Consider the following 16999-nt stretch of genomic DNA (forward strand, 5'->3'; position numbering starts at 1 on the left):
TATGGCTACAGACCCCACCAGTGCTTTCTGCTTCAGTCGGGACTCGGCCACCTCCAGAGCCTTGTCTGCCCTCCATTTCCTGCCTGTTCGCACCTGGATTCCAGCCAATGCCACCTTTGGATCTCTGGATTCCCTGTACTGCAACACTTCTCGTGTTCTGGACACCATGAACTCTTCAGCGAGGCCGCTGATTGGGAGCTGCAGGATGTTGCTGGTGCCATACAGTGCAGAGCTGCTCAGACTGCGTGGTAGACCAAGCCATCTACGCAGGTAGCTGCTGATCTTCCTCTCCATGGCCTCGACTGTTGTAATGGGTACTGTGTACACCAGCAGAGGCCACAGGATCCGGGGCAAGATGGAATGCTGGTAAATCCAGGCCTTGAACCTCCCTGGCAGACCTGATTTATCAACCCGACTCAGCCAGGCCTCGAGATCTTTGCTGGTTTCCTTGATGGAAGCAGCATCTTTTAGGCTGCAGTCAAAGTACTTACCAAGGCTCTTGACTGGCTGCTCTGTGATAGATGGGATGGTGACTCCAGCCAGTGAGAAGCGGAACCTGTCCACTACTTTTCCCCTCTTGAGCACTAGAGACCTTGATTTCACCGGTTTAAAGCTCATCCTTGCCCAGGTGATGAGCTTCTCTAGGCCTTGGAGAATCCATCTACTGCCCGGGACAGATGTGGTGGTGACCGTCAGGTCGTCCATGAAGGCTCTTACTGGGGGCTGGCGCACTCCTGATTTCATCAAGGGACCTCTGCACTCTACCTCTGCTGACTTGACTAGCATGTTCATTGCAAGAGCAAAAAGGATGACTGAGATGGTGCAGCCTGTTATAATTGCTTTTTCAAGCCGGTGCCAGTCCGAGGTGCCTGACCCAGCAGTGACTCTTAGTCTGAAATCATTGTAATAATCCAGAATAAGGTCTGTGACTTTGCTGGGAACATGATGTCGTTGAAGGGCGAGCTCAACAAGCTTGTGAGGTATGGAACCATACGCATTGGCAAGATCCAGCCATAGTACGGTGAGATCGCCTTTCCCTTCACGTGCCTCCCTGATGAGTTGTGTCACCACTCCAGTATGTTCCAAACAACCGGGCACTCCCGGGATCCCTCCCTTCTGGACAGAGGTGTCGATGTAGTTGTTCTTCAGAAGGAACTCCGTTAGTCGTCGTGACAAGATGCTAAAGAAAATCTTGCCTTCGACACTTAACAGCGAGATAGTTCTAAACTGACTGATGTTCTTGGAGTTCTCTTCCTTGGGGATCCACACGCCCTCAGCACACCTCCATTGATCTGCAACTTTTCCCCTGCGCTAGATAACCCTCAAGATTTTCCAAAGGTGGCGAAGGAGTTGCGGGCAGCGCTTGTACACAGTGTACGGAACACCACTGGGGCCTGGGGCTGATGCTGTTCTGGCTCCCTTCACCACCTCCTGAACCTCTGACCAGCTGGGCTCCCTCATTGCAAAAACCACTGTAGGAGGTTGAGGACTTATGAGGGCACTCTGTGGCCTGAGCTCCTGATCTCTCTCTGGGTCGCTCAGGGTGTTATGCAGGAAGGTGTTTATATCCTCAGTAGAGCACATGAGATTACCGCTGCGTTTGTCCCCCAGTAGCCTCTTGGTGAAGGCGAAGGGGTTGGAGATGAAAGCTGTACGCTTCCTTGCTCTTTCTTTCCCCCGCCTTCGATGCCACTCTGCCCGGCGCAGCGTCATGAGCTTCTTCCTCAAGATGTTACGCAGCTCGGCAAGCGGTTGCTTTTCTTCTTCACTTGCCACCTTATGTTGTTTTTTGAGGCTACGGAGCTCTTGACGCAGCTTGTGAATCTGGGTGGCTCTGCGATTCATCATGTAGTTGGGCTTGGTGTTCCTGCTCTCAATGTGGCCAAACCTCTCGGCCGCATAGCTAACTATAATTGTTGCCATGGTCTCAAGCCGCCGGTCCACCTCCCCCTTGGCTGTGGTTTCCAAGATCTGGCACACGTCGGAGTCAAACTGTGACCACACTGCCTGGTTATTAGCTGAAGGCCACTTGATCCGCTTCTGTTGGATTATTCTGCAGGGGTAGGAAGATTCTACTGCTTGGAGGGACTGGGCTCTGTGGGGTGAATCCTGGCTGGGCTCCTCCTGCGTCTCACCAGGATCAAATCCTGTGCGCTGCAGTGTGTTCTCCCGCTCCCTGCACTTCATCCTGGCCAGATGTATTTTTAGGCCACGCGGATTTTTGCACACTTTTCCGCAGATGCATCTTGTATCCATAGTCGGATTTCCGTTCGCATGGGTCAATACCGTTGGGTCCGTCCGGTTGGGGCTCTCATTCTCCCCCCCTCTCGGGCTCCCCTGGGGGTATTTCTCAGAAGGCTTTTCTGTAGCAAATCCTTGGGTTTCTCCCTCACGGAAGATACAGGTTGGGGTGCTAGCCCTTCCTGTCCCGGGTGCCGTCTTTCCGAGCCGTCAACTGTCTTTCCAGTCGTCACCAAACTGTCCTTGGTTGCCACCCAGTCTATTCCTGAGCGTCACTGGCAAGGCCAGATTGACAGGTATAAGATACATCCTACGGATGCGCTGGGACACATCATCAGTGCTGTAACCTGGGGTCATTGGGTGTTTCGGGTCTTTCAACATCATACACCCTCGCCCAGGCGACCCGACCAGGGTTGATCAGACCCCAGCCTGTGTCCCAGCAGCATTTGCCCACAGCTCTGCCCTCTTGATCCATAGCCACCTTGTGGCTTTCTCTGCAGCTTCAGTTGCAGATCTGATGGCCTTCCTCTTAGCCTCCCCGGTGAGGCCCAACATCATGAACACTTTGCAGAGTGACTGCCCTGCAAATCCTCGGCAGCCCACCTCCAGAGGCTCACAGCGAGTTCTCCATGTATGGAGAACTCGCTCCAATGTAATAAGCTATTACATTATGTATTGTTCATTACATTAGCTGGGTAAAAAAAAACAAAAAAACATCAGAAATGTAGTAACTGAAGCTGATAATGTAATAATATACTTACATCACTTTAGGTTTTATGTTTTGGTTATGGTGGCACACATTCATGACACTTACGGTTTAATGCTAAAAAGCCTGACCACACAAACAATTCCAGAATTTCGTTTTTTACCTTTTACTCTTATTTTACTACCAAAAAAGAGTGTTTGTAATGTTAATGACTAAAATGAACACAAATGATATAGAAAGTACCTTACCGTATTTCACCAATTAATCGCCCAGCCGCAAATAGCCGCCTGGTTCTTATAAACGCCTGGGGTTTGCACCCATTTTGTGTATTAAACGCCCACCCAAATAATCGCCGGGGCGATTATTTGCATTATATTGAGGTAACCCAAAATAAGGCTATTCACCTTATTTTTGCAGAAGTAAACAGCCGCACAATAACTGTGCGGCACTTCCGTTTTCTGTCAAAATAAGAGAGTTAGCTAACGTTAGAAGGGTGTACTGTAATCTTAAATGGACCGACTGTAAATATGTTGGACAGTAACTGTCATCACAGTAATGGCCTGGTGCAGGTCTGTGCAAAAATAAATAAAGGCCTGCAGCGAATAGCCGCCTGGTTCTTTTAAACGCCTGGGGTCCAAGTCGATTTGGCATATTAAACGCCCGGGCGATTAATTGGTGAAATACGGTAAATTAATTGAGGTAACAAATAAACAACACTTTATTTATTTATTTAACAATTACGTTGTTATAGCAATAAAAAGTGAAAATGACATGTTATTAATGATTGAACAAAAATGACAAGAGGATGCATCAGTAATTATTTCACCTGAGGGTTGATGTTGGGTCAATGCATGCACACATTTAACTTAAAAGATTGTTAACCGAGTGTCGACCATTGTATGTACAGGCTATTCACATTAACTAAGAAATGACGATGTTTAGGACCCTGCAGTCTCTTACATCAGAGTCTCATCCACAACGACAGAGTACTTTATACCACAGAGGACATATGCTGCTCAAACACTCAGTATGTAGTGTTAGTGTATGTTTATGAGTTGTAGAACATAATAAATTATCTTGAAGGAGTAGATGTTTACCAGTAAGCTGGACTCCAATAATTTAACAATATGTTAATTATTTGTTTTAAAAATGTAAATTACCCATCAAACAGACCTAACAATTCAGCTACCAATGAATGAGCAGTAGTATGCAGCAGTAGGTTGGAGGTTTTCAGGTCCCTCCACTTGTTGCATCTGCAGTGCTGGTTTGACGTCGAGCTTTATCCTGTATAAATTGGTTTGTGGCATTTTTTTTGTAATCCCACTGCTGAAAAATCTAATCGGACATTTGTCTCTCTTGTTATAATGCTGGACTACTCTCACAAGCTAACCCCACTGTTCAGTGTGTGATCTTTGGCTGGTCATTCTACACCTGCCTCTGATTCTAGACGGTTAATGGCATTTGGCAAACAATGAAATGGTTACTGCCACCAACTGGTGTGGAGTGCAGTTAGACTTCACAGCATCCTGGGACCTAGGACGCATTTTCAAATTCTGGGTTGGGGCTTTAGCTTGTGTTATTGATATTGATAGTTCTTACTCTGGCCTCTAGTGGAGGTACAGGGTGAGGTAGATCAGCCCCTGCAGCAGGTTCAGGATTTGGGTCAAAGGCCAACCACAACTGTGTAGGACATAACAAAAATACCTGACAGTTTCTTCTTCAAGACAAATGACATTGTCTCATGAATGTTGCATCACCATAAATGTTGCATCAACACTTTATTCATCAATACCAGTACCAGTAAAGAAGGTTTGCAATGGTATTGTTGTTATTTAACAGTCATTAGCACTGCATGCGTACATTGTGAAAGTTATTTAAGGCAAGGTGAGTTTATTTGAATAGCAACTTTCAAACACAAGGCCATTCAAAGTTCTTTAATTTTTTTATGAAAAAAATTAGGACACAAAGTAAAGTCAAGCTTCATACATTTTAAGCAAAAATTACATAAGTATAAATACATAAGTACATCAGTAAGCACCTTGTGTATATAATTTATAACAAGGTACAACATGGTCTCTGGAGCCATCAGCATAAAAGAGCCTCCCTTTCCCGACAGATGCAGATTCACCACCGGTATTAACTGAAATGAGTGGGGTTCATCTCACTGTTGGTCTTATCTGTGTCACAGTGTCAATGGGTGAATGTGAGGCAAACATTGTAAAGTACTTTGGTTGGTGTACTAGAAAAGAACAATAGTAATGTAGTCCATTTACAATTACAACCTGTTAGTCCACTAACCACTAATGAGCTAAGTAGAGTCCATGGAGTTTCAATTATATTCATTTACCAAGAAATGTTTGCATTGTTCACATTTACTATGACATCCTGCCATTTAATGCAATCTCTTAATTATTCTTTCAGAGATTCTTGCCAACTGCCAGCGTAAACTCAAATTGAAGCTGAAGATGAGGTTTCAGGATTTTATTGAGGGAATGACAGGAGCAGGAGAGTCAACACCTCTGAATGAGATCTACACAGAGCTGTACATCACAGAGGGAGGGAGTGGAGAGCTCAATGAGGAACATGAGGTCAGATGGATTGAAACAGCATCCAGGAAACCAGCCACTCCAGAAACAACAATCACATGTGAGGACATCTTTAAACCTTTACCTGGAAGGGTTCAAATAATCAGAACAGTGATGACAAAGGGAGTGGCTGGCATTGGGAAAACAGTCTTAACACAGAAGTTCACTCTGGACTGGGCTGAACACAAAGCCAACCAGCATGTCCACTTCACATTTCCATTCACTTTCAGAGAGCTGAATCTGCTGGGAGGGAAAAAGTTCAGCTTGGTGGAACTTCTTCATCACTTCTTCACTGAGACCAAAGAAGCAGGAATCAGCAGGTTTGAGCAGTTCCAGGTTGTGTTGATTTTTGACGGTCTGGATGAGTGTCGACTTCCTCTGGACTTCAACAACAACCAGATCCTGACTGATGTTACAGAGTCCACCTCAGTGGACGTTCTGCTGACAAACCTCATCAAGGGGAACCTGCTTCCCTCTGCTCAACTCTGGATAACCACACGACCCGCAGCGGCCAATCGGATCCCTCTTGAGTGCGTTGGCATGGTGACGGAGGTGAGAGGCTTCACTGACCCACAGAAGGAGGAATACTACAAGAAGAGATTCAGAGATGAGGAGCAGGCCAGCAGAATCATCTCCCACATCAAGACATCACGAAGCCTCCACATCATGTGCCACATCCCAGTCTTCTGCTGGATCACTGCTACAGTTCTGGAGGACGTGTTGAAAACCAGTGAGGGAGGAGACCTGCCCAAGACCCTGACTGAGATGTACATCTACTTCCTGGTGGTGCAGTCCAGACTGCAGAACGTCAAGTATCATGGGAGAGCTGAGACAGATGCAGTCTGGACTCCAGAGACCAGGGAGATGATCCTGTCTCTGGGAAAACTGGCTTTTGAGGAGCTGGAGAAAGGCAACCTGATCTTCTATGAAGCAGACCTGGCAGAGTGTGGCATTGATATCAGAGCAGCCTCAGTGTACTCAGGAGTGTTCACACAGATCTTTAAAGAGGAGCGTGGGCTGCACCAGGACAAGGTTTTCTGCTTCATCCATCTGAGCGTTCAGGAGTTTCTGGCTGCTCTTCATGTCTTTGTGACTTTCATCAACTCTGGAGTCAATCTGCTGACAGAAGGACAATCAACCTCCCAACTAAAACACCTCTACCAGAATGCTGTGGACAAGGCTTTACAGAGTCCAAATGGACACCTGGACTTGTTCCTGCGCTTCCTCCTGGGTCTTTCACTGCCGACCAATCAGACTCTCCTACGAGGCCTGATGACACAGACAGGAAGTAGCTCACAGACTTATCAGGAAACAGTCCAGTTCATCAAAAAGAAGATCAAGGACAGTCCCTCTCCGGAGAGAAGCATCAACCTGTTCCACTGTCTGAATGAGCTGAATGACCATTCTCTAGTGAAGGAGATCCAACAGTACCTGAGATCAGGACGTCTCTCCACAGCCAAACTGTCCCCTGCTCAGTGGTCAGCTCTGGTCTTCATCTTACTGACATCAGAAGAAGATCTGGAGGTGTTTGACTTGAAGAAATACTCTGCTTCAGAGGAGGCTCTTGTGAGGCTGCTGCCAGTGGTCAAAGCCTCCAAGAAATCTGTGTAGGTTCATCGATTGATGGGTCAGTTTAATACATAACATAATGTTTCCTACACAACAGAAAATTCAGTTCAAAGTCATTGTCTTCATCTTTGATTCCTCCTCAGGCTGAGTGGCTGTAATCTGTCAGAGAGAAGCTGTGCAGCTCTGGCCTCAGTTCTCAGCTCCCAGTCCTCTAGTCTGAGAGAGCTGGACCTGAGTAACAATGATCTGCAGGATTCAGGAGTGAAGCGTCTCTCTGCTGGACTGGAGAGTCCACACTGCAGACTGGAGGCTCTCAGGTCAGGATTCCTCAACGTGATCAACACATGACCAGTTAAGATAAGTTAGACCAGTTAGATAAGCTTTATATCACTGAACACATTACTGACCAGGACAATTTAACCTCCAACAATGAGGTGAAATCTCCTGTAGAGGTTCTGTCAGAAGGATTACCCAAAATGTTCTGGATGGGTTTACTCAAAAGTTGGTGGGAAGGCCGGTTATTGACAAAGAAAGGACTTTTTGGGCCAAATGGCACCTTTCTGTTCATATCATGTGATTCTCAAACCTCTGCTTGTTCCTTTTTTTGAGAGCTGAAAATACCAGAAATGACTTCTTAGATTCTGTCACAGGTTCAGTGGAGAACCGTCCAATTGGACTGGATGAAAATACAAACAAAGTCATGTCGGCTGTTTCTGTTGGTGATGGTTACAGTTTTTGCTGGTATATGGGTTACCCTGATTAATTTCTGAACAGTGCACTAATGAGAAAATGTGCTGTTTATGTTCAGGCTGTCAGGCTGCCTGCTCACACAGGAAGGCTGTGCTTCTCTGGCCTCAGCTCTGAGCTCCAACCCCTCCCATCTGAGAGAGCTGGACCTGAGCTACAATCATCCAGGAGACTCAGGAGTGAAGCTGCTCTCTGCTGGACTGGAGAATCCAACCTGGAGACTGAAGACTCTCAGGTATGGAGAGACACACACAATGTCTTATAGAGGCCTGAGGAGTATTGTTTCATGTTGGATGTGTTGTTGTCACGTGGATATGAGTGATGTCGTCTGGTAAGTCACTCATAGGGAAGGCTATTTACTGCTCATGTGTCCATCCTTGAAGATAATCTGCTGCTCTGATTCTGTTTCTTCCTCCAGGGTGGACCATGGTGGAGAGCAGTGGTTGAAGCCAGGTCTGAGCAAGTGTAAGTGTGGATTTAGTTTGACTAATCAACACTAAGCAGCAAACACTCAGCTGTTTTGGTTGTGTAGCTGCAGATTCTTCTGTTTGTTTTAAGCTGCCTCTTTTTGTTGATCCCTGCTGAAAAGATACTGTGGATGGATGGATATGAAGACATTCTTCATTTAGGTTCACACTATGAAAACATTTAACACAATTTTCTAAGTCCTTCATACTTTTACAAAACTCACTGCACATGTTCAGTGTTTTCACGCAACATAAAAAATAACATAAATAATTTTCTAAATGTTAAAAGAGCCAAACTAAGCTCCTTATATTCATTTGCAAAAAGGGGGCCTTCAGCTAATAGACCAATAATATATTTTTATTATTTTCATAGAAATTACAAAACTACACAACACTACACAACTACATACTACACACTACAACCTACGAATGGTCCTCCTGTCAGAAATAAAAAGGTTGATGAGTTTAGGAGCCACATCATAGTTTGTTCTCCATGTAATACACTGCTACCTGCTGTAGAAAAGGTTAATTCTATCTGTAGGATTGCTACTGCATTCAGACCAACTGGTGTGCTACCATAGCTGCATGTATTTTCATTAAGAACTCTGAGTCTGGATGGCTGAAAAGGTTTTGTGTAATGTCAGGCACATGATCGAGTAAATCTACTGCATCATTTATTTCTGAGTGTGACCCTCTTATTAGAAAGGTTATAAATGGATCCCTATAACATGGGGGATATGCCAAGGTTGTTCAACGTCCCCCCCTACGCTTTGCCATAGCTATCGATCCATTGTCTGTAACATGTAAAGAACACTTCCAGGCGTTGATTTAACAAGTTTTTTTCAAGTTTTTTTCAGTTTTTTTTTTCAAGTTTTTTTCAGTGCAAAAATATCCCTTCATGCCTTTAAACAGCTTTGATATAACCTACACACCTTCCACTTGTTAAGTATGTGCAGATCTATGAGTCTCGCACCTTGGATCATAGTTGATAATCTATCCATGAAAAAAAAAATCAAATATATTAGTTACACTAATGTTGTTCATGTTAAGTAGCTATTTCATGCCAGCAGTTAAAAGTCTGGGAGTCACTCTTGGCTCAGACCTGAGTTGTAAAAAAAAAAAAACAAAAAAAAAAAACACATTGACAATATTTCAAAAACTGCACACTTCTTAAAACACACTATCTTAAAAATATCTGGAGTTAGACCTTATCTGTCAACTCAGGATGCAACAAAAGTGAGCCATGCCTTCATCTTGTCATGACTGGATTACTATTATTATTATCTCCATGCTCACTGGCCTGCCAAAGACATCAGTTAGCAAACTTCAACTTTTGCCAACACGCAGCAGCTCCAGTACTAACAAGAACAAGAAGAGAACATATCATCTCCCTGCCCTATGAACAATTACTTTTTGCTTCTACCATAACTCTTGGTCTTTTAATGTTAATGTTTAATGTAATTTTATAGCTTTTATCTTAAGATTCCACTCTTATCATTACCTCCTGTACTTCTATATCTATTCATGTTTATGATAGTTATGACTTTGTTTTTGCTCTCTTATCCTTTCATTTCTTCCTTGTTAAATTCATTTCTCCATTCCATTTTAGCATAGTTTTATTTATTTTTAACCTCACTGTGAGGTCCTATGGGCATTTTTAATATTTTGTGTGAAGCACTTTGTGCTGCATTTTGTGATTGTATTTTACTTTTTTTCACTTTCACTCTTTTTTTTTTTTTGGCCAAGTAACCACACCGCCACCACTTTAAACTCAGAATTTCTGAGTTTTTTTCTCTGAATGCAGCCCTCCTGGTTTAATAATTTTTTCCCCTACAGTGGCCGTATTATACCGTTGTAGTATTTTCTGTATGACAAGTTATTAAAAAAAAATAAAATGTATTGTTATTATTGTGTCTTGTTCTCTCCATCAGATTCCTGTGAACTCACACTGGACACAAACACAGCAAACAGACACCTCGTCCTGTCTGAGGACAACAGGAAGGTGGCAGCAGTGAGAGAAGAGCAGCCATATCCTGATCACCCAGAGAGGTTTGAGGACTGGGAACAGATCCTGTGTAGTGATGGTCTGACTGGTCGCTGCTACTGGGAGGTCGAGTGGAGGGGATGGTTTCATATTGGAGTGACTTACAGAGGAATCAGCAGGAGAGGAGGCGGTGCTGACTGCAGGCTCGGCGGGAACGACATGTCCTGGGTTCTGATCTGCTATGACGAAAGTTTCTGTGCCAGGCACAACAACATACCAGCTGTCATTTCTGTCTGGCCCCCTGCCTCCAACAGAGTGGCCGTGTATCTGGACTGGCCTGCTGGCTCTCTGTCCTTCTACAGCGTCTCCTCTGACACACTGATCCACCTCCACACCTTCAAATCCACCTTCACTGAACCTCTGTACCCGGGGTTTGGGGTCCTCAACTGTGGACTAACAGGCTTTCCAGCTTTCATTCAGCTTCCTCTGAAGGATGCAGTTTGGGTTTGTCCTGGGCTGCAGCAACAAGAAGAGGAAGAGGAGACACAGCTGGAAGGAACAGAAGTAAGTGGAGGCAGATTTAAAAAAAAAAAATTCTCACTTTCAAATCAGTTGTGAATGTGCATGTGTTTACTCCCCGTATGCATTCCCCCAATAGTCGGGTATCCCACCACCCTCTGACGTTTCCCTGACTGTTACCGTGGTGACGGCAGTGCATCAACAAATTTGCAGCCATCGGAGAGCAGCCATCAGCTGGCCCCTTGTGGGGAGTTCCCTGACGGGGGTGGCAGATGTGTTTTCTATTAGTTGTAACTAGGGATGCGTATTTCAATTAATTTTATAACCGACTAACCTCGCCTGGGCCTATGCAGCGCATCAATATACCCCTGTTTAATCGAGGAGAAAACTTTTTTCACAGTCACTGTTATCTTGGTGGTAGACTGCTTTCATGTTTTATCCATGTCCGAGTAAATAAAATAAACATGTATAAATGCTTATTTGTTATGCGTATATGTGAGTGTGGCGTTGCGTCTCTCAGGGCCCACTCACATTGGCAAGTTTGGGCCCGTATCGTGCTAAAGCCAAAATCCCCCCAATCCCCCCCAGTCCCAAGCTGGCATGTGCTCACATTACCTAAAGCCCAAACGCGCCCAAGCACGATTGCCCCCGGTGTGCACGTCATCATGTTGAAATACGACAACAGGCATGGCCCGACGTCATTATAAATCAATGTAGTTCAAATACATCATGTCTTCCTTTTAACTAAAAAACGTTTTTGGTCCTTTTAATCAGACATGGGATGTTTATTTACCTTGACAGTTTCGGAGGTAACTTCCTCCTTCTTCAGAAAGGTCCAACTGACAGCCGGAGCGGCACCTGGCAGATCCGGCAGACCAGACCTGACCGGGTGGCTGCACACCGCGCGGTGCCGCGGCCGGTGCCGGCCAGTGCCGGCCGGTGCGACGCGGTGCCAGCCAGTGCCAGGTCTGCCGGATCTCGGCACACAGCCTGCTGTACTTTCATTATAAACCGACTTTTGTTTATACGCGGTTGCAGCAGCACAACAGACAATGACACAGACAACATGGTTGATTATTGGTTGCGCAACGCGGCCATTCGCCGGTAATCAAGCTGCGCACATTAGACAATTTTGCAGAGGCAGGAAGAAAGTTGCATGAATTACGTCCGCGCACTGCGTGTGTGACCGTGCATGTGCTCGTGTACGCGCCCGTACCGTGCTGAAGCACACCCCCTCCAACCGTGCCAGAGCGGGGGAAGTTACTGTATTCAAGCACGATATGGAGCGATCACACTGGTCAAAGAATCCGGATTTTAAGGGCAATCGTGCTTGGGCGCGGATCAAACTTGCCAGTGTGAGTGGCCTCTTAACCTGACCACTAACCAGCGGTCTGTCTGTGCCCAGCTTAGGTGTGGCATTTTGCCCCTGGCTCTGGAAACAGGTCGCTTCCACTCTATCCCGGAAGAGAGAAAATGTTGCTTATGTGACCTACATGAGGTTGAAAATGAAATGCATTTTCTGTTTTATTGTCCATTGTACCACGCTCTTAGACTCAATCTCTTTTGCAAGTTTTCTGGCTGTGATCTACTCTCTGATGAATCTATGTTGTCATATTTCTTTACCAAAGAAGTGTTCCCACTCGCTAAGTAAGTAATGTTGTGAGGTAGTGTGCCTTTACATTTAATGCAACTTGTTTTGTTTTGCCATCTTGTTTTCTTGACTTTGTAACTATCTTTTTTCCCTTTTCTTTCTTGTTTGCAGTGTCTTGTAAGCCTATAGGGCTGGGCACCATTAATGGCACATGACACTCTTTGAGAAAAATAAAAACTAAACTAAACTAAACTTCTTAGCTCTAGACTATAGGCAGGGCTAACTCCATTGACTTGAAAAGTTCGAGGCTTGATAAAAATATGCGTTTACAAAATGGAAAACCATATTGTTTGATCCAAAAATGTTTAACATCAAGAATACCCGAACCATGACATGATTATGTATTTTGATCCTAAGCTGGACTGGGCACTTTTGTATGCCGCGGATAACCGAGTAGTAATTTGTAACCGAGTTGCAAATTCTTCCCTCGGATAGTCGGGCACCTGGTTAACCTCGCCCATGCCTAGTCGTAACGTTGATGTAAACTTACTAAGCATTTTGCAGAGAACATAGAACATTGAGTTTTTCTCTGTGGGTTCTGTACAGTGTGTGTTTATTGTGTTTATCAGTTGACTGCTCCTCTGTCTCCCCTCACACATACTCACACCCTAAAACCCACAATAATCGTGTTTCTGTCTTAAGTTGTTTGTAGGTGTATCATCAGCTTCCATGGTTATGCTGATGATCCTCAGATCTTCATTACCATTAAGCACAGTGACTGTTCTGCACTGGCTAACCGTGTGTCTCTAACCATGTGTTACTTAGATAACCATGTGTTAGATAATTTTATTTAGTTTTGAAGTGAGTGAACATTAAGGTATAAACACATGTAAATGTACTGAAATGCACATTCATACATAATAATAATGATAATAATAATAATAATAATGATACATGACATTTGTATAGCGGTTTTCAGGATACACAAAGTTGCTTACAGAGAAAAAAAAGAAAACAACTTTAATAGGATAAAACTAGTTAATGAGTAGCAGAGTTTTGATTGTACACCATTGTACACCATATAGGAGACTATTGCAGTAGTTGTGTCTGGATGTGATGAATGCATGAATGAGTGTCTCTGCAGCAGTGTGGGACAGGTTGGGATGCAGGCGGGCAATGTTGCAGTGATGAAAGAAGGCGCTTTTGGTAACCTGGTTGACATGGGGCTGGTAGGACAGGGTGGGGTCGACAGGATAGGAGATGTTCACATTTTAAAACCTGAAAGCCTTGTCCTGCAGACAGTCAGTGAATGCTGCAAAGGCAGAAGCAATGCCCCTTTGAAAATCCTTGGGCCCCTAAAAAAGGGAGAATGTGAGGATTGAACAATATAAATGATGTAGCTTGAAAATTGTAACTGTTTGTTATTGTTTGTGGGCGAGAAGACCCCTCTGCCCTCTGCCTTCTCCACTACAGGTAGTTACACCTGTAATGCTGCTGGTAATGATAAGAATCTTCATTTATTCCTGCAAGGAAATTGTGCTGCTGTTGTTTGAATGGAGGATTTCTTCTGTTTTTTGAGGAATCAACGATGGTGACACCGAGAGAGCAGCTCCTTTACATTTTGGAGGATTTGACAGAGGAAGATCTAAAAAAGTTCAAGTGGTTCCTGAACCAGCCTGACATCCTGGAAGACTTCCCAGCAATCCCAAAGAGCCGACTGGAGAAGGCAGACAGGCTGGACACAGTGGAAGAGATGGTCCGGATCTACGGCTCAGACTCCGTGGAGGTCACCAAGAGGGTTTTGATTCAAATGAACAGGAGTGATCTTGTTCAGCGGTTGGCATACGCCAGCTTAAATCCCAAAGGTAAATTTTTGGATTGTTACAAGCAGGGACATCTGAAAATGCCAAATTGCACATCGTGTGATTGTGTACTTCATACCTACAGTTTACATAGATTGGAAGGTGTATCATAGTGTAAGTTTACTTTTGTTTGCCTGCATCTGGACAGTAAATAATGTGTAGAGACACGCTGCCTTTTCAGGATCTGTGCGGATGAATTTTATGGTTTGCAGTTGTGTGGAAAACAAAAAAATTGGAATGTTTCTTGAACTTCAAGAGACGTTATTGATCTTTCAGTGAAGAAGTTCTTAATCTGACCTCTAGTTGGAGGTACAGGGTGAGGTAGATCAGAGCTCCTGCAGCAGGTTCAGGACCTTCCCAACAGATACAGATACATCACCAGTACTGATTAATCGAAATGAGCGTCGTTCAGCTGATGGCAGAACTTCTTCCTACGAGCATAAGGCAAAAACTCAGAAAGTTTTTTGGCTTGTAAGCACAATGTAAAACGACTCTACAACAGTTACCATATTCATTATACTAAACACTGCTGGGCAGCTTGGCACCTTGAGTGGGAGCCACTGCCTCCATTCATCCATTAACACACTGATGGCAAACACTGTAAAGTGCTTTGAGTGGTTGGTAGACTAGAAAAGCACAATAGTAATATAGTCCATTTACAATCACCATCCAGTCAGGACCTGTTAGTCCGCTAACCACTAATGAGCTGAGTAGATTCCATGGAGTTGCAATTATGTTCATTTACCAAGAAATGTTTGCATTGCTCACATTTACTATGACATGTCATTTACTAGTCATTTAATTGTCATGTTTACTATGACTGTTATCTAATGCAGTCTCTTAATTATTCTTTCAGAGATTCTTGCCAACTGCCAGCGTAAACTCAAATTGAAGCTGAAGATGAGGTTTCAGGGTTTTTTTGAGGGAATGACAGGAGCAGGAGAGTCAACACCTCTGAATGAGATCTACACAGAGCTGTACATCACTGATGGAGGGAGTGGAGAGCTCAATGAGGAACATGAGGTCAGATGGATTGAAACAACATCCAGGAAACCAGCCACTCCAGAAACAACAATCACATGTGAAGACATCTTTAAACCTTTACCTGGAAGAGATCGACCAATCAGAATAGTGATGACAAAGGGAGTGGCTGGCATTGGGAAAACAGTCTTAACACAGAAGTTCACTCTGGACTGGGCTGAACACAAAGCCAACCAGCATGTCCACTTCACATTTCCATTCACTTTCAGAGAGCTGAATCTGCTGAGAGGGAGAAAGTTCAGCTTGGTGGAACTTGTTCATCACTTCTTCACTGAGACCAAAGAAGCAGGAATCAGCAGGTTTGAGCAGTTCCAGGTTGTGTTGATCTTTGACGGTCTGGATGAGTGTCGACTTCCTCTGGACTTCAACAACAACCAGATCCTGACTGATGTTACAGAGTCCACCTCAGTGGACGTTCTGCTGACAAACCTCATCAAGGGGAACCTGCTTCCCTCTGCTCACCTCTGGATAACCACACGACCCGCAGCGGCCAATCAGATCCCTCCTGAGTGCGTTGGCATGGTGACGGAGGTAAGAGGCTTCACTGACCCGCAGAAGGAGGAATACTTCAGGAAGAGATTCAGAGATGAGGAGCAGGCCAGCAGAATCATCTCCCACATCAAGACATCACGAAGCCTCCACATCATGTGCCACATCCCAGTCTTCTGCTGGATCACTGCTACAGTTCTGGAGGACGTGTTGAAAACCAGTGAGGGAGGAGACCTGCCCAAGACCCTGACTGAGATGTACATCCACTTCCTGGTGGTTCAGTCCAAAGTGCAGCACGTCAAATATCATGGGAGAGCTGAGACAGATGCAGTCTGGACTAGAAAGACCAGGAAGATGATCCTGTCTCTGGGAAAACTGGCTTTTGAGCAGCTGGAGAAAGGCAACCTGACCTTCTATGAAGCAGACCTGGCAGAGTGTGGCATTGATATCAGAGCAGCCTCAGTGTACTCAGGAGTGTTCACACAGATCTTTAAAGAGGAGCGTGGGCTGTACCAGGACAAGATTTTCTGCTTCGTCCATCTGAGCCTTCAGGAGTTTCTGGCTGCTGTTCATGTCTTTCTGTCATTCATCAACTCTGGAGTCAATCTGCTGACACAAAAATCAGCCTCATGGTGGTCTGCACGATTCAAAAAGAAATTTAAACTAAAACTCCTCCTCCAGAGTGCTGTGGACAAGGCCTTACAGAGTCCAAATGGACACCTGGACTTGTTCCTGCGCTTCCTCCTGGGTCTTTCACTGCCAACCAATCAGACTCTCCTACGAGGCCTGATGACACAGACAGGAAGTAGCACACAGACTAATCAGGTAACATTCAAGTACATTAAGAAGAAGATCAAGGACAATCCCTCTCCAGAGAGAAGCATCAACCTGTTCCACTGTCTGAATGAGCTGAATGACCATTCTCTAGTGGAGGAGATCCAACAGTACCTGAGATCAGGACGTCTCTCCACAGCCAGTCTCTCCCCTGCTCAGTGGTCAGCTTTGGTCTTCATCTTACTGTCATCAGAAGAAGATCTGGAGGTGTTTGACTTGAAGAAATACTCTGCTTCAGAGGAGGCTCTTCTGAGGCTGCTACCAGAGGTCAAAGCCTCCAAGAAATCTGTGTAAGTTCATAGAAAACTGGACATATTAAACGCATAGCATGATGTTTTCTACACAAGCGAAAAATATCTTCAGT

At 44.8% G+C, this 16999-nt stretch overlaps 1 protein-coding gene across 1 annotated transcript in view; it reads left to right on the top strand.

The window, feature by feature from the left end:
- Nucleotides 1–16999, top strand: part of LOC115363732 (uncharacterized) — a 40433-nt gene that overhangs the window by 11224 nt on the left and 12210 nt on the right. The window contains exons 3-9 of the mRNA XM_030058001.1: nucleotides 5369–7139; nucleotides 7245–7418; nucleotides 7910–8083; nucleotides 8267–8313; nucleotides 10247–10863; nucleotides 13989–14274; nucleotides 15128–16925. Coding sequence (XP_029913861.1) covers nucleotides 5369–7139; nucleotides 7245–7418; nucleotides 7910–8083; nucleotides 8267–8313; nucleotides 10247–10863; nucleotides 13989–14274; nucleotides 15128–16925 — 4867 coding nt within the window. The remainder of the gene's footprint in view (nucleotides 1–5368; nucleotides 7140–7244; nucleotides 7419–7909; nucleotides 8084–8266; nucleotides 8314–10246; nucleotides 10864–13988; nucleotides 14275–15127; nucleotides 16926–16999) is intronic.

Source organism: Myripristis murdjan, chromosome 8 (genome assembly GCF_902150065.1).
Source record: "Myripristis murdjan chromosome 8, fMyrMur1.1, whole genome shotgun sequence".
In the NCBI taxonomy this organism is placed as follows: Eukaryota; Metazoa; Chordata; class Actinopteri; order Holocentriformes; family Holocentridae; genus Myripristis; species Myripristis murdjan.